Source organism: Microtus pennsylvanicus, chromosome 13, assembly GCF_037038515.1.
Source record: "Microtus pennsylvanicus isolate mMicPen1 chromosome 13, mMicPen1.hap1, whole genome shotgun sequence".
Taxonomy (NCBI): Eukaryota; Metazoa; Chordata; class Mammalia; order Rodentia; family Cricetidae; genus Microtus; species Microtus pennsylvanicus.
The window spans coordinates 12,716,133-12,741,514 of record NC_134591.1 but is presented as its reverse complement, the minus strand read 5'-3'; the positions used below and the strand labels follow the sequence as shown (position 1 = coordinate 12,741,514).

The 25,382-nt window shown below is 35.9% G+C and overlaps 1 protein-coding gene across 2 annotated transcripts in view; it reads right to left on the bottom strand.

Moving 5' to 3' along the window:
- The window catches only part of Frmd3 (FERM domain containing 3), a 188,396-nt gene that overhangs the window by 73,137 nt on the left and 89,877 nt on the right, over window positions 1–25,382 (bottom strand). For both annotated transcript variants that reach the window (XM_075945786.1, XM_075945784.1), the window contains exon 4: window positions 3,281–3,359. In XM_075945786.1, coding sequence (XP_075801901.1) covers window positions 3,281–3,359 — 79 coding nt within the window. The remainder of the gene's footprint in view (window positions 1–3,280; window positions 3,360–25,382) is intronic.

Sequence of the window (25,382 nt, the reverse complement as noted above, 5' to 3'; positions counted from 1 at the left end):
GCAAGGAGTAAGAGACTGAAGAATAGTCAAAACTAAATGGAATATGTATATTGTCTCCCCTCTTCCAAAGATGATAGAAAGAGTGTAAGAGCCAGATATTGTTGATGATTATAAAGAAATATTGTCTTTTGGACACAGAAGGGAAGTTGTACTTATGAACTCAAAGCTGTTGTGACAGGATACATAAGACTTGTTAAGTCCAAACCAGAGCAAACTGCAGCATGGGGAGGAGAATTGGGTACAAAGACAAGCAATCAGGCAAAGAGATATTGACAATTGTTGACTGCTGGGAAAGAGTTTTCTCTCTCTCTTTCTAAGAAGGTAGCTCCTGATTATTCACTGTGCTCCAGCAGAAGGGCACACATCTCAGAATATCTGAACAACAAAAATTGGTCTTGAGTAAGGAAAAAAACCCACAAACCAGGATGGGAAGGGAAGTGGTGTAGTTACGGGAGTAGCTGGAGAAGGGAGGTTGGAAATGATCAAACTCATTACAATATTTTCAAAAAACTAATTTAAAATAAGATTAAAGAAAAAATACCAATTCTACATTTTTATGAATAGTACCTTAAACCCAACTAAGTCAGCATCTGGACTTTTATTAAAATTTGAGAATTTATGTTCATTATTAATTATAACTAAAAAGTATTAAAAGTTCAAATTTTCACTAAAAAATGAATGGGTAAAAACTGTGATATATATACATATATATATACATTCACAATAAAATATTATTTAAGCATAAAAATAAAATACCAGTAGATACTAGAGTCATTAACTATAATTGTTTTAATTCTAATATGAATAAAACTTTTGTTAACAACTGACTCATTCTTTATATTAGATTATGACAAATGTCAATATTTCTTTACCAGTTGGTTGTCCAGTACCAAGTGGTCAGTCTTGAAAGCATATATGTAATTAACATTATATGGACTGGCCAGATTTTATTTATAAATGTATATGTACACACCTGTATGTATAAGAATACAATAACAATTACTAAAACATAGGCCATGAATCTGAAGGAGAGCATGGTGGAGAGGCATATGAAGGGATTAGAAGGAAGAAAGAGAAGGGAGAAATGTATTTACAGTATAATATCAAAAGCAAAATAAAACAAAAGAAGATAAGAGATTTAGAGAAATAAATGACAGAAATGAATCATTGTTTTTGTTTTTAATTGAAATTTAATTTTCCCCTTTCATTTAATTCCTTCAACTCCTCCCAGATACTCTTCTTCTAACCTCTCTCAGGGCCCTTCTGCTCTCACTATGATAGTATTTTTTCTTTGATTATTATTGTTACATACATATACATATTTGTATATGATGTTCAAATATACACATATATACATGTTTATAACATATACATAATACAATACACATAGTCTCTATATATGCACATGTATGTGTATATAATAATATATGCATGCGTGTTATTATACACATATAGTAACATATGTATGTATTTTTCTAATTATGCTGGTAGTATATTCAAGGAATTTTGAATATTAGTATATTTAAGACTTGGGATTTTGGTGAGGTCCTAGGTGTGTCATTTGTTATTTTGTGCAAATTCTTTGTAGTTTTATATTGTTGTTATTTGAGGTTTGGGGTAGTGTCTATGTATTATTTTAGTTTTGTGTTGTGTTGTATGTTATTTATTTATTTCTAACTCATTGTACTCTTCTGTCTGGGTATATACTTAGAACTGAGGAAAAATTAATCAAATAAATTATAAATAAATTTTAAAAATTTAGGCCAAATTAGGTTACAGGTACATACTTCATGATTTCACTAATATGAGGTATCTGAAATAGACAAATCTATAGGCATAGAAAATACTTTGTTTGTTGCCTGGGACAACAGAATGGAGGGACAGATCATAAAACTGAAAATGACATATATGCGTTGACAATGCTGAAGCATGCATGGGTAGTCTGTACATGACAGTTCTGTTGAACTTGTCCATATTGGTTTCATGGTCTAAATTGATGAGGATGACTGACCAGGTCAAATGTATGTTTTTGATTTTTTCTAATGGGAGTATTAAATATTCTAGAACTTAATAATGGTAGCAATTATCCAGTATTATGAATGTGATTGTAAAATTAATGTGTTTATTAATTTAACTCAATGAAAAGAAAAAATAAAAAAGGATTACAACGTAACATTACCTAAAATATCTGCTACATATTTTTTCTCTTTCATTTTTCACATACACACTCATATATTCACTTACATGCATACACATATATACACACATTTATATGCACACATACAAACACAGATTACTCATAGTTACATATATACCCATATATACACGTATATACCTATACATATGTGTACACATGCAAACAGAAATATACACACATATACACCACATACACTTGTATGCACACATCACACTTACACTTTCATTTTCTGCTCCTGTACTTCCAGCACAAAACTCATGAAATGGCTGTGGACAAATTAATTACATAGCACAGCTATCTGCTCCTTTCACTCCTAATGGGCAAGAATCACCATAGGCTACAGATGACAGAAAAGCAAAATCTGCCAAGCTCTTCCCACTCCACCTGCCAATAATCAGCACAACATAGATCTGGACCCATGCAGGCTATTGTTAGCTATAATTGCATATGACAATTTTGATGTCACCAAATTAGAGACTCAGCAAGAACTAAGTGCACAACAGCTTCTTCACATGTACATCTAGAGTCTGGGAATCTTGCTCAGAAACTTTTACATGGAAAAAAGTTTTCATGGAAACATATCTCCAAAATTAACTGAAAGTAAACCCAGCAGAGAGAGTTGAAAGTCTGGGAAGCAGACAGTTCAGAACTGGGCTGAGAAGAGTGCACAAGTGAAGGAAAGTCTAGCTGTAGTTCTCATTTATCAAGTGGAAAGCCAGACAGTTAACTGTCTATTCTGTCCAGAAACCTGTCTTCCAGCAAGGCTTAGATCCAAAAGACAGAGTAGGGCTACCCTCTGCATCTGCTCACATCTGCTTCTGTTAGCATCCCACTGTCAAATGTTCTCTGAGTGCCTCCCTCTTATAACCATTGTTTTCTTGTACAGATAATACTTTCCCAATGACAGTGATTCTCTAGAAAATATCCCAAGACCATCAAGAATAAGAGGAACACAATGCTGACCCCAGAGCCTGCTTCCTGGAGGAGTTCTGATGGAAATAATAGGAATGTCTAGCCTTTAAGATGGTAGAGACTCTGACTGGATACAGGTGGCAGAGTAAATATGCAGAAACAGAAAAATACCTTGTGAGCTCTTCTTTAATCTTCAGGGGTTCATGTGGGTAGAATTTCACTCTAAAGCACATGGTGTATGGTGGATGAGCTGAAACATCATAAAGAAAAGATGTGAGATAAGCGGCAGAAGATCACAGACTCAGTCACACACAGGAACATCAGCCATGCAGCCTCACAGACTAGCAGTCAAAGGAGGGGTGTTTAAACAGAATGACTAAGAAAATAACATGATGGTGACACGAAGAAAGTGCTTATAGCACATCCAGAGGAAATGCAGAATGCAAGCAATTGAGGAGGAAGCCCATCTTTCCTCATCCAACTCACCTTCATCCTTTCATCTCTCCAGGTTACAGGTCCACAGGAGTATTTTCTCCTGTGATACTTCCCACCCTCATGCAAAAGACAAACTGCCAGACAGCACCATCTGGCTTTTGGGTGCATGAAAGAATGTTTAGTGTATAAGGTGGAAAATTGCCATTGCATGTGTTCTTAAACCAAAAAGATAACTGATATTTTAAAGAAGTTAGCCACATAGACACATGTAGGTTTTTATTATAAGCTATATATAAGATTAAATGGAATTTTATTCTCTAATTTTTCTTTCAAGGTAAACAGAGCTTAAATCATCACCAGACAGTGAACAATATTTGAACTATTCTAGATGTAATTAAATTTGTTTCATAGAAAGAACCACAAGTTTTAAGTATGACTATACAATGAAGAAAATTCATATAGAAAATAATTATCACAACGATTTTATAATTGCTGGTGAGATAGCTTGGCAAGGGAAGAAGCGGACCTCTGAGCTTGAGGGCCTGAATTCAGTCCTTGAGACCTCCACAGTAATGTGGAGCACCAACTCCTGCAAGTTGTCCTTAGATATTCACATGCCATACACCAGATAAAAAATAATTATAGCTAAAAACAATCTAATAGGAAATACACTCATCATAAGGACAGCACTTTTATGTTAGCAAAGAAAATCTGAACACACACACTAATGAGTACACACTCATAAGCACACAGGAATCAGTATGCTCTTTTTATGCCAGAAATTTCTTGGGTTGTTGATACCAATGTGGTTCTGTGTTCATAGATTTAAGAAAGAAAGTTCTTGATGAGTTGATGCATACCTGCTGCATTTCATCTTTCAGGAAGCAGAGGCAGGAAAATCACCACGAGTCTGAAGCCAGACTAGTCTACACAAGAGGTCTAGGTGAATGAGTGCTATTTAGTGAGACCCTATATCATTAAAATCTAATTAAAGAAAAGAGGGTCTGAGTAGATGACTCAGCGAGAAGAGTACTTACTGTGTAAGCAAGAGGACCCAAGATAAAGTTCCTAGCACACACAAAAGTCAGCCTGGCTTAGCAAACCTGCAACTACTGTGCTGATGGGCAGATCTGGGTGGCTCCTGAGTTTATAGGCTAGTCAGTTTAGCCAGATGGTGTGTTTCAGGTTCAGCAAGCAAGCCTGACACCCACCCCTCCCCCAAAATGGTATAAAATATTGAAAGAAGACAAACAATGTTCTCCTCTGGCCTCCAAATGCATGTGAACGGTGAATGCATATACACACCCAAGTACATATACTGTACATGCCATATACACAAATAAACACAATGACAAGTAGTATATTTTCTCAAGTACTTGGAAAAAATGGACACTTTTCATATGACAATAATACAACTTAGAAAAATACACTGAGTCTCAAGTCATTCATCCTTTGTATCTAAAATGTAAAATATTTTATCTCTGAACATTATCTAGAATTTATTTGATTTTTTGAAAAAAATATTTAAATTTTGAAACTAATGGATTTTGATTATAAAACATTTGTACTTTTTATTATTTTTATTTTTCAGATAATAATTACTTAATTTCTCCCTTTCCTTTCTTCCATTGGAACATACATTTAACAGAAAACTATTTTTACATGCAAAGAACAATTGAACCAAAGATTGAAGAGGATAATTTTCTCTATTTTGTACATTTCTTCCCCCTTTATTGTATATTAAATCTTTCTAAGTGCAGTTTTAACATAAGTGATCATTATAGAGACAGATAAACACATAGATAGATGCCCAATACAAGGAAAGATAGGTAGGCCATTATCCATCAGTTTATTTCTGTTCCTCACCTTTCATTGTTCAATATCTCATCAAATGCAATCTCTCCTCTTACTATTAACAAATTTCTTTATATCTATCTGTAACTTTTGTGAGAAAAAATTATATATTCCCATATACTTATGTATGTGGAGGCATTTTTAATTATTCTCTCAAAAATAAATCAAACCGTGCATGTTTCTTTAATTTCTTTCCTATAGAGGTGCACCTGCCCTTTCCTCTAGTAGGGTAGATATAATCGTTATACAATTCACTTTCCATAAGTTGTAATAGATAATATTATATGCAAATCCAAATTTACTCACATATTTGCCTTTAATTATCATTTAGGTTATTTTCAAATTTTTATAATTAAAATATGGTGTTGTATGCATTATTTTATATAAGTCATGATACACTTCAAAACTGGAATGGTTGGGCCAATATGTACTGGAAAATGTTTTCAAAGATACAGAAAACTAATTTCCTCACTGGAGGCAAAGTACAAGAAAGGCGAAAACAAAAGGTGCCCTCCAAGTAGGGCTATACTCTGCTATGACCTGGGCTTATTGTTTCCTACAGTTGGTTGTAGCACATAGCTAAGCTCATCACACACAAGTCAAGAGTAAAGATCTTACAGAGAAAGATATAGCTTCACAGTAACCATCATTGAGTATTCCTGAGTGGAGGAACATCTCCACCCAGTCATCCTTACTCTAACCCAAAGTCTGACTTTGTCATGTAAGAATTCTACCTTATTAGAAAACAGTGCTTAGAGTACTACAGTTTTTGCTTTTTTAAAAGTTTTAAAATATTCATTTAACTTATGTGTATGACTATTTGGCCTTCACATATGTATGTGTATCTCCTCTGTGCTGGTGTTTGCAGAGGCCAGAAGAGTTACATTTTAAGGGCAATTGTTTGGTTTTCTTATATTGTCATATAACCCATCATATTTTACCAATATTGGACCAACATCATTGGTTCCATGCAGACAATAAAATAGAGTTGTTTCAACTCTCTTTACTACAGAAAAAAACAAGGTGAAAAAATAGCCATCTACATATTGTTGTTGTTGTTTTCAACAAGGAGATAGAGGGAAGTCATTTATACTTTCTAGTAGGCACTGCCTTAGGGTGGTCCTGATATCTACCCGTATCACCTGTATTACTGCTGAAAAGGAGCCTGTCTAAGTGCCAAGTAATATCTGGCACTTACTGTTTGGAACATGTTCAAGGACTTCAATTTCCCTCTAGATAAATGCTTCTTCTCCTAAATAGATAATAAGCTTCTCTGCCCAATCTGGTACCCACATCTTTTTATTCTTTCACTTCAAAATAATGAAATGAGATAAAGGGTAATTCTTACCTATGACAAAGCAGGCAGAATCAGAACAGAGAATCGGGGCCCAATCCTAACTGTGCCATCATGAAAAGCCATTGTGAATTGTTTTTAGGCCAGTTAACATTGTCCCTCCATAGTTTTACATCTCTGCTTTGGTACTTAGCTTCAGCAACCATCACAGGGCACACAGGATGGGTTATGGGCTACCATATCCCTTTTAAGACAGGACCCCAAGCTTTAAAGGGAACTTCCAGGAGTGTCCTTGAGCAAACACCTATCTTTTCTACTTCTTGTTTTGAAAGAGGGGTTTGGATGGATCTACCGAGTTTTTGGTGTATTTACAGGAGACATTAGCTAAGTATAAGATTTCTTCTTAGGAAACATGCTATTATCAGGAGGGACTTAAACAGAAATTATAAATGGGAGGGAAGAGAAGGGAAAGTGTAATTGAGCCATGTAATTTGTGTGTATGTGTTTGGGGGAGGGGTGTTGACACTCTCCTAGAGAAGCAGCAGCAAAGGGAAAAATATGCAAAACCCATTTTAAATGGCAGGATCATACAAATGCTCTGGGAAACACAGGAGTATCTACTGACTGACAGACCAGTTATCATCTGAGGGAATATCAGTGGTCCCCTTTGCATCAGCAGATCCCTAAGTCCCCCTCTTTTGGTAGTTATTCTTTTCAGAAATGATTTCCTTCTCTTCAGAAAGATTTTTTATGCATTTATTTGTTTCTTTAAAAATTCATACAATATATTTTGATCAGATTCTTGAAGCCATCCCACTGAATTCAGGAATGAGACAGGGCTATCCACTCTGCCCACTCCCTTTCAATATTGGGCACAAAGTGCTATCTGGGGCAATAAGGCAAGAAAGAGAATTTAAAGGGAAACAAACAGGGAAAGAGTAAGTCAAGTTATTTCTGTTTGCAGATGATATGAAATTTTATATAAGACATTTCAAAAATTCTGTCAGAAAACATGTAGAAATGATAAACAAGTTCAACAATGTGTCAAGATAAAGATTGAGCTCATACCAATCTGTGGTTTTACTACAAAGCAACAACAAACATACAGAGAAAGGAGTCATAGACACTTCCACTCTGAATAACATAAAGAATTATCTAGAAATAAACATAATCAAAGAGGTGAAAACCTTGAAGATCTAAAGAAAGACATAGAGAAAGACATGGAAAGTGGAAAACACATCCCATGCTCATGAATTGGTAGAATTAATATTGAGAAAATGACTATTTTACAAAAGCTATTGACAAATTTAATATAATCCCAATCAAAATTCCCTTCTGATTCTTTACAGCAATAATCATAATTACCCTCATAATTATCATCTCCTAAAATTTATATGAAATCACAAAAGTTCACAGAGCCAAAACAATCCTGAGCAAAAAAATCAATGCTACAATGGTTACTATTTCAAGCCTCAAGTAAGGAGCCAGAGCAATAAAAACAAGATTATACTGGCAGAAAAATAGACATGGATATCAATGGGACAAAACTGAAGCTTCTGTCACAAGAACACATCACTTCAGCCACTTAATATGAGACAAAGTTGACAAAAGCATCTCCTGGGGGAAATTTAAGCATCTTCAATAAATAGTGCTGGGAGAATCAGATGCCCACAGAGAGGAGAATGAAATTAGACCAGAATCTATCGCCTAGTACAAAAATGGATCAAAGACACAAGTGTGAGACCCGAAACTGTTAGAAGGAGACACAGGCAGCCCTTGCAGAATATGAGTGTAGGAAAAGACTTTCTAGGAGGCGACTTTATCACCAAGTCAGAGTGAGATTGACAGCTGGGGAACCTGCATGAAACTGAACTCAGCCCTCTAAATGTGAGTGACTATTGTGTGACTTGGGCAGTTTGGGGCCACTAGTCGTGGAACCAGGATTTATCCCTAGTACATGAACTGGATTTTTGGAGCCCATTCCCAATGGAAGGATGCCTTTCTCAGCCTAGAGACAGCAGGGAGGGCCTTGGTCCTGCCTCAAGTGACCTGATAGACATTGTTGACTCTCCATGGGAGGCCTCACCCTCTCTGAGGAGTGGATGGTAGTGGAGTGGGGAGAAGACAGGGGGAACAGGAGGACTCCAGGGAGAACTGGGATTGGTATGTAAAATAAGATTGTTTTAAAAATAAAATAAAAAATTAAAAGTAAAAAAAATAGTCACTAGCTGACAGGTGGAATTTCATAACATTAAAAAGATGCACAGCTAAAGAAACAACCAAATGAGTCAAATGAGTGAAGACAAGTTCCACAGAACTGGAATCTTCACCTTCTATACATTCCACTGAGAATTGACAAGTTCCACAGAACTGGAATCTTCACCTTCTATACATTCCACTGAGAATCGACAAGTTCCACAGAACTGGAATCTTCACCTTCTATACATTCCACTGAGAATTGACAAGTTCCACAGAACTGGAGTCTTCACCTTCTATACATTCCACTGAGAATTGACAAGTTCCACAGAACTGGAGTCTTCGCCTTCTATACATCCCACTGAGAATTGGACTGAGAATATATGAAGAACCCAAAAAGCAAAGAGTCAAACAAAACAAAACAACGTGTTCAAAAAATACATCTGATAATAAAATAGTTTTTATTTTTTAATTTTAAATTGTCATCTTTTTTTATTCATTCATTTGTTTGTTTGTTTAAAAAACTATCTTTTCTCATTTTACATACCAATCCCACTTCCCACTAGCTCCCCTCCTCCTATTCCCTCCACATCCTCCCCATCTCCCATCCACTTCTCAGAGAGAGTAAGGCTTCCTATAGGAAGTCAACAAAGACTAGAACATTGCTTTGAGGCAGGACCAAGGCCCTCCCCACTATATCAAAGTTGAGCAGGTAATCTCTCCAAAGAGAGTCAGGTTATCTCTCCAAAAAGCCAGTCCAGGCACTGGGGATAAATCTTGGTCTCACAGGTAGGGGTCCCACAGTCTGCTCTAGCCATGCAACAGTCACCCACATTCAGAGGGACTAGTTTGGTTCTATGCTGCTTCCCCCACTGCCAGGCCAGAGTCAGTGAGCTCCTATTTGCCCAGGTAAGCTGTTTCAGTGGTTTTCCCCATAACGGTCTTGACCCCTTTGCTCTCATTATTGTTCCTTCCTTTCTTTGACTGGACTTTGGGAGCTCAGTCCAGGGCTCCAGTTTGCATCTCTGCTTCTGCTTCCAACAGTTTCTGGATGAAGGTTCTATGATGACATTTAAGACAGTTACCAATTCTGATTGGGCAAGGTCAACTGAGGCTTCCTCTCCACAATTGCTTATTGTCTTTGCTGGGGTCATTCTTGTGGATTCCTGGGAATTTCTCTAATGCCAGGTTTCTTGCTAGTTCCATAATGGCTCCCTCAATCAACTTATCTCTTTCCTTGCTCTCCCTCTCTGTCCTTCCTCCATCTGGACCATGTAGAGGGTTTTTAAAAAGAAAAAAAAATAGCTAAAAGAAATCTTCAGAGGCTGGAGAAATGGCTCAGATGTTAAGAGCACTGACTGCTCTTCCAGAGGTCCTGAGTTCAATTCCCAGCAACCACATGGTGGCTCACAGCCATCTATAATGAGATCTGGTACCCTCTTCTGGCATGCAAGCATACATGGAAGGAATGTTGTATACATAACAAATAAATAAATCTTTAAAAAAATCTTCAAAAATGTTCACTATCCTTAGATACTAGAAAAACATTAATAATAAGAACTTTAATATTTCAACTTATCCCAATTAGAATGGCAAAGATCATCAAACCAACTGACAAGTGTTGACTGGGTGGTGGGAAAAAGGAAATCTTTATTCATTGTTTGAGGGATTGTAAACTACTCCATCTTCTCTGGGTATCAATATGAAGAATCTTCAAAAAACTAAAAATAAATCCATCACATATCCCAGACATATCTTTTATTAGCATAAGCCCAAAGGACTTGACATCCCATTGCACAGATACTCACTCTGCCATAATCACTCACTGCTACTCTATTCATATTAGTTAGAAATGAAAGGAACATAAATGTCCATCAATTGATGCATGGTAAAAAAAAGTGGTACATTTGTACATTGAACTACTATTCAGTTGCAAGGAAAAATGAAATAATGATTTTTACAGGTAATCAATAGCTCCAGAAAAGATTATATTGAGTGAGGTAATCCACACCCGGAAAGACAAATGTTACACGCTCTCTTTCATCTGAAGCTTCTAGCTCCAATCCTTCAGATTTAAGAATAACAACAGAAACCAGGATAGTAAAAGATGGATAATTGTTAGGGTGCGTGTGCGTGTGTGTGTGCGTGTATGTGTGTATGTGTTGTGGAGGCAATAGAGCGAGGAATAGCAAGGGAATACTGTCTTATCCCACTTTTGCTTTTCTGCTTTCATACATTGCATAGCACGGGTGCAAGTAAGCTGATGGGTGGTGTAGGAGGTCCTTCTGTGTTGCTTTCATCAGTTAACAAAGAAACTGCCTTGGCCTGTTGATAGGGCAGAACTTAGGTAGGCAGTGAAGATGGAACTGAATGCTAGGAGAAAGAAAGGTGGAGTCTTGAGACGCCATGGATCCACTGCAGGAAATAAACATGCTGGAACTTTGCTGGTAGACCATGACCTCGTGGTGATACACAGATTAATAGAAACGAGTTAAATTAAGATGTAAGAGTTAGCCAATAAGAAGTTAAAGCTAATGGGCCAAGCAGTGATTTAATTAATACAGTTTCTGTGTGGTTATTTCGGGGCTAAGCTAGCCAGGTGGCCAGGAAGAACAAGCAGGCCTCCTCCTACAATCATCTCCTTCTTACTACTGATGAGGAAAATAGGAAACAAATCAAGAAAGTTATTTTTGGTATTTTGGAGTTAGTATGACTTCCATTCTTTACCTTCTGGCTTTTCACAGTCTTCATTGAAAAGTTAGGTGTCTTGTTTTTATATCTGACATGGTGGTTTTTACTTGTAATTTTAATATCTTTTTTTTACTTAGAACTTTCATCATTTTTTTTTGTAGGAAGTTTCTTTGCTGGTCTAGTGTACTTGGTCTTTTGTTTCCTCTTGCATATTAATAGGCATCTTTCATTAGATTAGGAAACTTTAATATTTTTCTACAAATACTCTCTGTACCTTTGAATTGGATTTTTTTTCTCCTTTATGCCGATTATTTGTAGGTTTGGCCTTTTAATAGTGTCCGCTATTCCCTGGGTGTTTTGTGCCTGGGTTGTTTTAGATTTAATCTTTCCTTTGACTTTGACTTAGCTATCCATTTCTTCTACCTTGTCTTTAAGACCTAATATTTTCTCTTCCACTTCTTTCAGTCTATTATTGAGGCTTACTTCTAATCTTTGTTATTTTTCCTTTTGAGTTTTTCAATTACAGTTTTATTTCAGCTTGACTTTTCTTTACCAGTTTTATTTCTTTGTTAAATTCGGCTTTGATATCTTGAATTGTTTTTGCCATTTCATTCAACAGTGTTTTTACAGTCTTCATTAAGGCATTTATTCATATACATTTTAAGGTCCTCACAATTAGTCACAGTTGTTATTTTGAAATCCTTTTCTTGTATTTCAGCCTATTACAATAGGGGGTGCTCTTTCTAGAGGAGGCATATTGTCTTGTTTTTCCTGTTTGTGTTTTCTTGCTGGGACCAGAATCTACAGTTATGATGTTTGTAGTGGGTTTTGATATACAGATCTGGTCTTGCCTTTATCGGACAAATGGCTGTTTCTTTGGTTGAAATCTGACAGGTTGTTGATCAGAAGAATGATGTTTGGTTTTTAGTCATGGCAACACTGTGTTTTAGGGTTTAGTCTCCGTTAAGTGCAGATCATTGCAGTGGGTCGGCTAATTTTAGGTTTGCAGGCAGGGGAGGGCTGATTCTGAAATTTGCTTAAATAGAACTTGATGTCCAGCTCCACAAAAAGTAACAGAGGTAGAACTAGGGATATTCTCTCTGGCTTTGGCCCTGGATGCCAGTGAGTTTGAAGTGGATAGAGGTTGGGTGAGCGGAGAGGCTGAGGTAGTGTAAGTGACAGGTCTCAGAGTACTCTAGAGAGACCAGAATGGATCAGTGGAAGGAAGGTACTGATAGCTACCCGGGTTCTTGACAAGTGTGTGCCTGTGGGTCCCTGGAAGAGAACAGTGCAATACTGCCTTTTTGAAATATAAACATCACTTAACCATATTTTCTTAAAACTTAAAAATGAAGAAAATTTCCTGTAGTCACTTCAACGAGTAACAGAAAAATTAGAAGAATCATTTTCAGAATACACATATAGGAACATTATCATATAATTTTGACTTATAGTTAGACAAAAAATTCCTCCTACAATTACCTATAAACAAAGTTCACACTTAGGGCTCATAGCTCTGACATCTCATAGGAAATTCTTGTACCTAGAATAGGCCTGGTACTGCTCTTATCTGGAACTTGTTGAAGGAAGAGAAATAAAGTGTCATAGATTCACCAGGCCCTACAGAAACATTACAAAGGACTCAGAGTTACAACTTCTAATGTCTAAAAAGGTGACACTTGCTTTCTAAGGGAGCCCAGGTTAAGCATTGAGTACTCTCAACCTTTTCTGTACAACTGATGCTTTTTATCTTGGACAAATGACATTCGCCGCCTTGTATTTTTATGAGAAACTTTCAATGTGGCTGTTCCTGTTTGCTGTGTATCTGACGGGAACAGTGGCATAATGAGTTCATTCATGCTGGATGCATAAAGAAATGACACGATGGCAGATATTTGCATGTGTGCATGGTGCCATGAGCACAAACTCATCCAACAAAGAGGTATCCTAGAGTATGTAGGAATAAACCAGTTACAGCAGGCTCCAGAAGTGTTGGCTTTCTTTTAGTTAGAAATCATTATTATTGCTATTATTGGCATTCTCAATAGCAGTGATAAGGAATCATTGCCATTGAAATAATTGCTGCATTCTTTCTTCTTTGAAAGCAGAGATGATTTCTCTGTTTTGTTTGTATGGTAGTTGCTTGGTTTGGGCATATTATATCATGCTGAAGTTGTATTCTTCTAGTTACGGTTCTCTCTTAGACTTGTATCAAACATAGGCACAGTCATTGACATGTATGCCCTGATGTTCAGTCTTTGAACTCGCTTAGAAGAAACAGAGCTGTGAGGAGTTGCCTCCTAAATACTTAAGGCTAGAATTCTTCAACCACCTCTATCTGGTCATGGCCCTAAACGAGACCTTGGGGTCAAACTATGGTCTTCTCAAATTCTCACTTGAATAAATTGCTCTAGACAAACTTAAAACACTCAGTTTGTTGAACTTCCATGTCCTACTGCTTACCACAAAAGTTTATTTGCCCAGGAAATAAGGCATTTGCTTGAGGATGAAGCCAGAAGAAAATAGCGTCACAAACCACAATCCCAGAGAACTTAGACATCAATGAGGACACTAAGAGAGACTTACGTAGATCTAATCTACATGGGAAGTAGAAAAAAACAAGATCTCCTGAGTAAATTAGGAACATGGGGACCTTGGGGGTGGGTTGAAGGGGGGAGGAGATAAGGCAGGAAGGGGAGCAGAGAAAAGTGTAAAGCTCAATAAAAATCAATTAAAAAAGAAAATAGCATCAAATTTCCATTTTTAACATGAATATCAATTTAAAACAAAAGCCAGAGATAGCCATGAAAACAGCTCTCTGTACAGAACAGCACTACAACAGGAACTTCTTTTAACCAAGTTTACTTATGTATATGTGGGTACTATAGAAGCCAGAAGAGGGTGTTGAATTCCTTGGAATTTAAGTTATAATCAGTTGTTGTCAATCAGAAGTTGATGCTTAGAATCAAATCTGAGTCCTTTGGAAGAGCAGTAGGTTCTCTTAAATGCTTAGCCATTTCTCCAGCATTTACCACTTGATTGATTCATCAATTGATTGATTTTTAAAGCTTCTTAAGGATGACTGCTTCACTGAAGTTACTTGCATGACAGGTACTTGCATCCCAGTATTCTGAAGAAGGTCCAAGAGAGACAGGATGAAAGTAACACACTCAAACAGCAATCAGAATAATTTCCAACCATCCTAAGGCTACAATCAGTTTCCTAAAGGTAGCTGTATAGTATGATGGGTAATAGCATATGCTAACATTTTGGATAACCTGGATAGCCTGGAATAACCTGAAAATGTATGAGAGGGATGCCTCCTTCATTCTAAAGGTCCTTTGCAGAAAATTCATCTATAATTCCCATAAACACCTGATCTGATGCAGACTCGAGAGTTGGAATAAATTTGATTTTGAGAAACTTAAGAATACCAGTAACACCATCTGTATTACCATCTGTCCTCAGAAACAGCTGGAAGAAGTCTGGCCAACAGCTAAAAACAAATAAACCACATCATATCATTCTTCAGCTGGATTTATGCCATAAGGATCAGTTGGAAGTGATCTGGAGGGCTTTTCACATGGAATTTCATATTCATTTACCGTGATGGGGAGTATATAAGAAAAGGAGTAGAATTTAGCAGATCTTGAATAAGACCTGTTACCATCTAAACTCTGCTTTATTAACAGAAAGCAATGGGCAATAGGACTCAGATGAACTATCCTCTTCCGCTCCACATAGCTACATTCTAATTCCACATTCTCCCATCCACCAAAAGTGACCAGAGAAATGGACCCCAGTTTTATGTGGGCAAATAAGTAGAATGTAACACTCTCCAAAGGGAAACACTTGGACTTCCAGGAATAATTAGAGACCTGTCCCCATGTCAGTTCTGGGACTACAGCAATGGAAGGAGAAACCAGCAAGCTTCTTTGGAGATTTGTGGCAATTTAAAAATAATTTTCAAAATAGCAATTAGGAAAATGCAAATCAAAGCAACTTTGAATTTAATCTTACCTCTGTCAGAATTCCTAAGAACAAAACAACCAACAACAATTGCTGAATAGGACGTGAAGAAAAGAGAATCTCTTGACACTGTAGATTTACAAACTGGTCCAATCACTCTAGAATCTAATCAGCATGGAGAATTCTCAAAAACAAACAAATAAAAACCTACCATATAACCCAACTATACTGCACCTGGAGATATTTCTAAAGGATTTGATATCCTACACCACAGATATGCTTATTGTTTAATTAGGGACAACATGGGAATAATCTTAATGTCCTTTAACTGATGAACGGATAATGAAATTATGGCCCATAAACATTACAGAATACTATTAAACTGTAAAGAAAAATGAAATAATAAATTTTTCAGATAAACAGACAGACTTAGAAAATATACTGAATGAGTCAAAGATTCAGAAAGACAAACATCTCGTGTTCTCACTCTTTGGAGGCTCTTTGCTGGAAATTTTCAGATGTAACTATGTATTATGGAGCAATTACAGAAACCAGAAAAGTAAAAAGAAACACTGTGGAGGAAAGACTTGAGATACAATAAAGAGGGGAATAGAAGGGTATGAGTGATCTGATTTGGGAATGGGAAAAAACAGCTATCATCTATTTAAAGATGGGAAAATAGCATAGACATAGACGAAAGAAAGAGGAGGATATCTGAAGAATATTTGAAAAAGTCATAAGGAATCATAATATTAACTATGTACCTATTTTTATAAAATAAAAGTCTCTATATATGCATATATAAGCATATATTGCAGTTTTATGAAATTTTCCCACTTATGCAGCTTTCCAGATGCAAAGAACACCTAACAAAGATCCCAACAGCAAGCAAGACAAGTGCTCTTTGGAATTGTTGGTCAGTGCTGTCCAAGAGACTCTCTACATATTTCAGGCTATTGTTATTGCTTTTGGTTGCTCCCTTCTGATAGAGGTGGAAGGCAAGTTCATACTGCTGAAGATACCATGTATTTCAGAAACAGGGACCAGGACTTCTCAACTAAAACTGGCCTCAAAGCCTCTCCTCCCGGGACTAGTTTCATAATACTGAAGGCATTATAAAACCTTCTATAGGTGGAAACAATCAGTAGTGCAACCCAGTTTGATGCCTATGAACCATAACAATGATCAACGTGGCAAATAACTCTAAGGGTGCAGTATGGAAAGCATACTTGGTGGTAACCAAGACTCTCAAATTGGATTTATGACTTGCCTAGCAAGAGAGAAATCATGCCTGGTACTAGAAACCCCACCAACCACTCCGTGCTATTGAAGTCATAGAGCTTACAACTCAAGAGACCATAAAACTGCTAATTTACTAAACAGGCATAATCACTAAATACATTTGAAATATTTGCCCTTAAATCCACTGACAAGGATAGTCCTCCTCTATTATCAATAAAATGTTTCTTTGAAATAAATGGAGCCCATTACAGAAAACCATAATTGATCAAAAATGCTAATTTGTGGAGCCCAGTCCTGATGGCTATATCTATGAAACAATAGATGCACCTAAGGCTCAGGGAACATTGAACAAGAGCTAGTAAAAAGATTGTAAGTGATCAGGAAAAATTAGCAAGGAAAACTCTTTTGACAAAAAATAAAAAGCCATTTGCAGATGGATTCACAGCAGAATTCTACTGGTGTTTCACAGAAGATCGATAAACAATAGTTTTACATTATTTAAAGAAATAAAAAAAGAAGCAGAAAGAATGATGCTAATTTCTTTCTATGAAGACAATATGACTCTAGTATCAAAATCAGTAAAGATACAACAAAAAAAGAGAAGTACAGTCCAATATCCTTGATGAACACAGATGCAAAATTCCTCAAAACAACACTCACAAACTGAAAATGGAAATATATAAAAAATGATAATCCATCATGATCAAACTGGCTTCTTCTCTATGAGACAGACATGTTTACACATATAACAATCAAAAATTGTAATGAATTATAGACATTTATATAGAAATATAAAAATTATATAACAATCTCATTAAATGCAAAAATATCCTTTGACAATACCCAACATAAATTTGTGATAAAAATTCCATAGAATATAGTTCTATATGAAATATATTGCAATTAATGATGGCTACATGTAAAAAACAAACAGAATACATCATCCTAAATGGAGGAAACCCTCTTTCTCATTAAAAGTGGGAAAGAGAGAAAACAATATATTATCTCACTCCTTTTTATTATAGTGCACAAAACACTAACAGGAACAATAAAGGAAGAGAAAGAAATCAAATAAATAGGAAAAGAATAGTCAAACTATATCTTTTTTCATCTGATTTAATACACAAGAGATTCTCAATATTGAACTAGAAAACTTATAAAAAAGTCATCTACAATTTCAGCAAAGTATCAGGATACAATAACAAATAACTTTTCTATATACCAACAACAAACATCATAACAAGGAGATCATGGAAACAACTCCATTAACAATAACCCTGGAGAAACTAAAAATATCTAGGAATAAACCTAATCAAGGAGGTGAAAGCCTCTGCAATGAAAAGTTTAAACTCCGGAAGAGAGAGCTATATAGGAAGATGCTAGAAAAATTGGAAGATCTCCCATATGCACTGATTGGTAGAACTAATATGTGAGAAATGACCATTATACCCAGAGTGACTCATAGACTCAATGGAATGCCAATGAAAATGCCCATAACATTCTTCACAAGAATAAAAAAAAAAAGGAAGTATAAAATTAACGTGAAATCGCAAAGAACCTGACAGAGCAAACACAATTTTGCTTGGGGATGAAAACAATGTTGAAGGGATGACCATTTTGGATGTTATGTTATGTTACAGAGCCATTTGAATGAAAACAATAAGAATCACAAACAAACATGCAAACACACATAACTGAAGCCATATAACATTTGACAAATATGGCAAAAAACATACCCTGGAGAAATGAATCACGAACCATGTCTATAACCCCCACAATAGCTAACTCCAAATATGTCAAAGACCTCAGTGTGAAAGCTGAAACACTGAAACTATTAGAAAGAAAATGCTAGAAAAAAAGATTAAAGTGTAGGAATGGATGTTCAAAATAGAACTTTATTTGCTTAAGAAATAAGAACAATAGTTTAAAAGTGAGACCTCATAATACTAAAAAGCTTTTGTATAGCTAAGAAAGTAATCAATTTGGAAACAAGAAAGCCAGAGTATGAAAATTTTTTTGCTGTGTATATATCTGATATAGGATCATTATTCAGATTATATAAGCATTCAAAAAACAAAAAGTAACAAAAAGACCTATTAAAAATAGGCTATGGGTCTGAACAGAAAGCTCTCAAAACAAAACATAAAAATAGGCAAAAAAATATGTCAAAAATTACTAATCATTCTTAAGAATTAAGGAAATGAAAAGAAAAATATCTGAGATTTCATTTTACTCATTGACAGAACAACCAACAACAGATGCTGAGTATGTGGGGAAAGGGAACTCACATTTACTGTCAATGGGATTGCAAACTATTGTGGTCATTCTTGAAAACTGGGAAAAACTCTCAGAATCTATTGTATAATCCATCTATACCTTTCCTTAAAAAATTCCTTGACAAGTTCCTAAAAGACTTGACATCATACCCTCAGACACTTGCTCAGTTGTGCTCATTGCTGTTCTATACACAATAGCAAGGTAATGAAAAATAACCTCTATTTCTTTAAATTGATAAATTAATAAGGGCAATGTGGTACATATACACAACTGAACAGTATTCAGCTGAAAAAATTAAAGTTATGGAATTTTCGGGTAAATGGATGGAACTAGAAAATATATTATATAAGGCAAGACAGACCAAGAAATAGAAAATCCACCTTTTCTCTCTCATCTGTGATTTATACCTCCAAATCTTCAGATGTGTGTATAAAATGTGGAGCAACAGCAGAAACCAGGATAGTAAAAAGTAACCTTAGAGAGTAAGGTTACACAGGGAATAACAGGATAGAGACAATATTATGAGTCATGGTTGAAGACAGCAGGCACTTTGGATGCAGATCTGGGAGCACTTAAGTTGGATCTTACCAGAATATCTCCTCCTGGAAGACTAGCTTTCATAATACTGGAAGGTACAGTGTCAGTTATTATGGGAGAAAAGCAGTCAATATTCTTACCTACCTGAGATTCCTATGAACCACAGAGGAGCAAGAAAAGACAACTCGAAAATAGTATAGTAGCACTTCTATCTTAGTGGTAACCAGCAGCAGTTTAATTGGATGTAAAACCCACTTAATAGGAAAAGAGTCATGCTTGCTTTTGGAAAACTAGATGGAGTTAGTGAACTTATTGATCTTAGAAGGGAACACACCACTGCCACTTTTCTGAATCATTACATTTCCTAACTAAATTCTAAATATTTGTCTTTATAGGTACAGACAAGAGCAGCCCCTACCCCTAAACAAATAAGTTTTACTTTACAGCAGATAGATATTATTACAAAAAAACCCAAACAAAGCAATTAACCAAACAAATCAAGCAACAAACAAAAAACATCTGGTCAAAGAACAAAGGATAACAAATCTTGGAGTGGCCAGTTCCAGTGAATACATCTCCAGCACAACTCCTGCACTTATGACTCAGGGAATATCATGGAAGAGAGGTCAGAAGGACTGCAAGAGTTAGAAAAACAGCAACTCTGTTATAAAATTAATGTCTTAGAAAGTTATACCTGAGAAGGTACACCCATGATACCTCAGCGATATGAATCTGTAAATAAGACCTGAACAATGAACTAGTAGGCATGCTAATGTGGAAGGGGAAAAATCTCATGGGACATCATACCTACAAAGAAATAAAGGAAATGCTGAGAAAGGGAGCTTTAGCTTCCCCTTGTGATGAGCCACTAATTGCTTCTCTAAATCAAGTGTTCATTTTTGAAATTAAAACTTGGATGAATTAAATGACCCAATAAAAGAAAATGTCACAGCAAAACAAACAGACAATCATTCAATCAAACTCTAAAATGAAATTTAAAAAGTCCAAACATGCACAAAATAGGTATAGAATAAGGAGAAGAGACACAGGTCAATAACACAGCAAAAAGTTTCAACAAAATCAGAAGAAAACCTTCCCAATTTATGGAAGATCATAGATTCTTTCCCATTAATCACCCTCTAGTCACCCTACACACTCTGATTACATGGCTACTGCCTTCTAGGGATTGAGACCTCCACCCACATCTTTTCCTTGCTTTGAGACTCACCAAATCACAGACTCATTAACCCTATAACTGGCACATGTAACACAGAGACACATTCCTGGAATGAAATTAAAACACAAAACAACAAAACTTAAGGGACATATCGGAAAGAGTTCTGTGAGAGAAATTTATATATTAATGTAACAATGAGGGCTGGTTTGCTTGTTGGGGTTTTCTGTCCTGCTTGGTACTCCACAGCCGGCAAGCCCCCCCCATCACACAGAGGACTCCATAAGATTATAAAACTGATTGGCCCATCAGCTCAGGCAACATATTAGCTCTTGTAGCTCATATTAACCCATTGTTCTTATGTATGCTAGCCACATGGTTAGGTATCTTTCTCTGCAGGGAAACTCACATCTTACTTCTTCCAAGTCTGGGCAGGAGTGGGAGGAATCAACTTCCTCCTTCCCAGAATTCTCCTGGTCTCATTGCATCATTTCTACTTCCTGTCTGGTTTTCCCGCCTATACTTCCTGCCTGGCCAATCAGCATTTATTTAAAACATGATTGACAGAATACAGACAATTCTCCTGTACCAGATTAAATCTTCCATAAAACAACAACAACAAAAACAGAAAGAGAACAAATAAATGACTTAATAATATAACTCAATAATTTGGAAAGAAAGAACAAGCCAAGCCCAAATCCAGTAGATGGTGAGAAATACTAAAAAAAAAAAAAAAAAAAAAAAAAATTCAGAGTATAAGTTAATGAAAAGAAAATAGTGTAAAGAATCAACAAATTTCAGAGCTGGTTCTTTGAGATTAGGTAAACAAGAATGGCTGACCCTTGGCCCCAATAACCAAAAAATGAGATGACACAAGTTAACAGAACCAGAAGAGAACAGAGAAATATTACAACCAACAACAAGGAAATTTAGCATATAGAAAGAGAATGATTTAAAAATCTATGTTTCATTAAGCTGAAAAGTCTAAAAGAAATGGATAAATTTCTAAATTCTTTCCAAAAAGCAAACCAAGGTGGGATCAACAATCTAATAAACATCTAACAAAAAGAATATTAAAATATAATATATTTTAAGCCTTACAATTAAAAGAGACCCTAGACGCAGGTGGATTTAATAGCAGAATTGCTTCAGACATTCAAAGCCGTTTTACTACCAATACTTCTTACATTATTAATAAACAAAGAAAGGAATAAAGAAAAAATGGGAGGAAGGAAGGAAAGAAGGGGGAAAAGGAATGCTTCTAAACTCCTAATATGTGCATATACCTTTATTACCGAAGCCATGTCAAGATATGACAACAACAAAGAAAACTAATGGCCAATATTCCTGATGAATGGAGATTTAAAGAATCCTTAATAAAATACTTAGAATCTGAGTGTAAGTACATATCAAAAGCAAGTTTGCAAAGGTAGGTTGACATACTTTACAAATAAGTGTAGTAAATCAGATAAATGGACTTAAAGATAAACATCATAAAATCAACTCAATAGATGCAGAAAAAGGTCATGACAAAATTCAACATGCTATTATAGCAAAAGTCTTAGCAACAGTAGGGCTAGAGGGAACATATCTCAACATAGGAAAGCTTATAAATGTTAAACAACATCCTAAGTGGAGAAAATCTTAAAGCATTCCGTTAAAATAAAAAATCAGACAGTACCATCAGATATCACTTTTTCTTCTCAAAGTAGTACTGAAGTACAAGCTAGAGTAGTAAAACAAGAAAAGGAAATTAAAGGGTTAAAAATAGGAAAAATGACTCGTTACTATTAATTGCAGATAGGATGCTCTACTTAAGAGTCCACAAAAGCTGGGCAGTGGTGGTACATGCCTGTAACCCAAGCATTTGGGAGGCAGAGGCCGGTGGATCTCTGTGTGCACTAGTTTGTGCACTCCTACATGTATGCATGTGCACACACTCGTATAAGTACATATAAACACACAAAAGGTATAAAAACATTATTTACCCAGAATAATTATTATATATTGTATATTTATCACATAGTATTTCTCAAATAGGCATAGCCATCATGAATCAGTTAATTTATTTTCAATTATACTGTTAACAATAGTTACCTCTTTGACTAATCTTTGCTATGTAGGAAAGGGAGAAATAGAATAGTTAGGTCTTCATTTAAATAACTTTCTGATAAATCTGGGCGGTGGTGACACATATCTTTAATTCCAGCACTGGGAGGCAGAGGCAGGTGGATGTCTACAGAGCAAATTCCAGGACAGTCAGACCTGACTATGCAGAGAAACCCTATCTTGAATTGCCACCTCCCTCAACAAAAACTCCTTTCTGACCTGCCTGAAAAATTATAAATATTTCATTGTAATTAAAGAATAACAAGAAATAATAATCCCTTTGTATAAAGTTAATTAATCAGCACAGATGATCTGTAATTCACCATATGAAACAAACTCAGTCATAATAACCATGGACAGAAGTATCTTTAAAGGCTCATGGTAAAGATAGGCATATATAGATATATCAGTGGTTAACAGTGTGCTTTGAATACTCAAGGCTGTCGCACTCTTGAGTAGTGTTGAAAGGACAGATGATGGATAAATTATGATAGACAGGATAGACAGATAAGCAGGAAGAAAAAATGAGAGAGAGAAAGAGAAATGGAGCAAAACAAACAAACAAAAAACAAAAAAAAAACTCTTAATGTTCATTATCTGGAGTGAGTGACTGTCGAGAACAAAAGTGCAAAAGATATGACCACACATAAAAGTAACACTGCTTTGGGTTTCAGTTTTTCTGGGTAAACAATGGGTAAGCCATTGTACAAAGTTTTTGGTTTATTATTTTTGTTTTTCTCCCCTAGTTTGCAATAAAATTAGTTCCATGATACTCATATATATGTATGTATGTATGTATATATATATGTATGTATATATATATAATATACACACACACACATGCACACACATATATATGAACAGAGCAATTCTTCACCCCCAATACCACCACCACCATCATCATCACTATGATCATCAACCTCACTCAAGTACATATTTGTGTGATTGGTTTGTGTGCTAATGTATGTGTGGATGCAGTTGCCCATTCATGCACATTTGGAATCTACCAGTAGATGTGCTCCTCAAGTTCTCTCTACCATATCTTTTGAGGATGGGTTCTCACTGAACCTGGGGTGTACTATTTGAGTAATCCAGCTGATGAAGACATCATCAACAATACATCAGTTCTGAACCTGAGAAAAATAGATGTTTTAGTTTTGCGGTTCAGTCGTGTTCTTAACAAAACAAATGGGGGACTAGATGATTATTTATACATCTTGTCAATGCCTAAAAGCAGTGATTCACCTTGTCCAATTACAATTCGAACTATACTCTTTTTTTCCCTCATTTGTATTAGGTTGAAAGTGTCCAGTGGTCAAAGGTCAACTGTGAAACCATTTCTGTTGTCAGTATGTATTTTGAGATATTCAGATTCTCTTCTCTGTGCAGACAAAGCTCTTAAGCAGTAAGTTTCTCACAAATTTTAACTTTCTGTCTATTAAGTGTTGAAGTCCCTTTAAAGAGAAATTTATATTTCTGAAATATTGCCTGTGAAAAATGCTGTATACTATTTAAGAACTAAAGTCAAAGAACTATTCAATATAAATAAGATTACTGGAAAACAACTTAACTGCTTTAAAATGTCCAAACAGAAATATCAATTCTGAGAAACAAAGGGGGAAATAGGCATTACTTATCTTTTCTCATGTGTGTTAATTTATTTTTGGTATTATTATTTTGTACAGAGCCTCCATTCTACCTTGAAGGAGATATGTGTCTCAACTCTCATCCATCCTCTTCCCAACAATATGGTCTTTCTGGACTTCCCACACCTGCTGCTGTAAGCTATGATGTTCTGGTTAAGTTTCTATCAATTTATCAAAAGCCAGAGTCACTTGGGAAGAGGGACCTCAACTGAGAAAATGCTTTCAAAATATCTTGTTGCTTATAGGCAATTCTGTTGGTCTTTGTCTTGATTAATGATTGATGTGGAAAGTCCCAGCCCACTGTGGGACCTGGTCTTGGTCCTTGTCCTGGGTTGTATCCAGTATGCCTCCCCCCCCCACTCTCTCTCTCTCTCTCTCTCTCCCTCCCTCCCTCCCTCCCTCCCTCTCCTTTATAGCTTTTGCTTCAGTGTCTGCCTCCAAGTTCCTGGCTTGAGTTCTGACGCTGAATTCCCTCAACAATGGATTTGATGTGGAAGAGTAAGACAAATAAATTATTTCATCTTTAGATTGCTGTTTGGGATTTATTCCAGTCACTGTAAGCAAGATAGGGCAGAAATTGGTGTAAGGTTCATAGATAACACTGTGACATATCTGCCCATGTTGTTTTGGGGAAGACTATAGAAAGACTTTGGAAGTTTAGGCTAGAAAAGCCATTTGATGATTTGAGCTTAATGGGTTGTTTTGGAAGTACTTGAAAGATGATACTGTTGAGTAAAATGCAGGTGATGAAGCCCTGGTTTGTGAAGTTTCAGAAAGAAGTGTGAGAGTCCTTCAAATACTCTATCAGGGCTGTTCATGAGATACTCTGAATTAAGAATATGATGATTC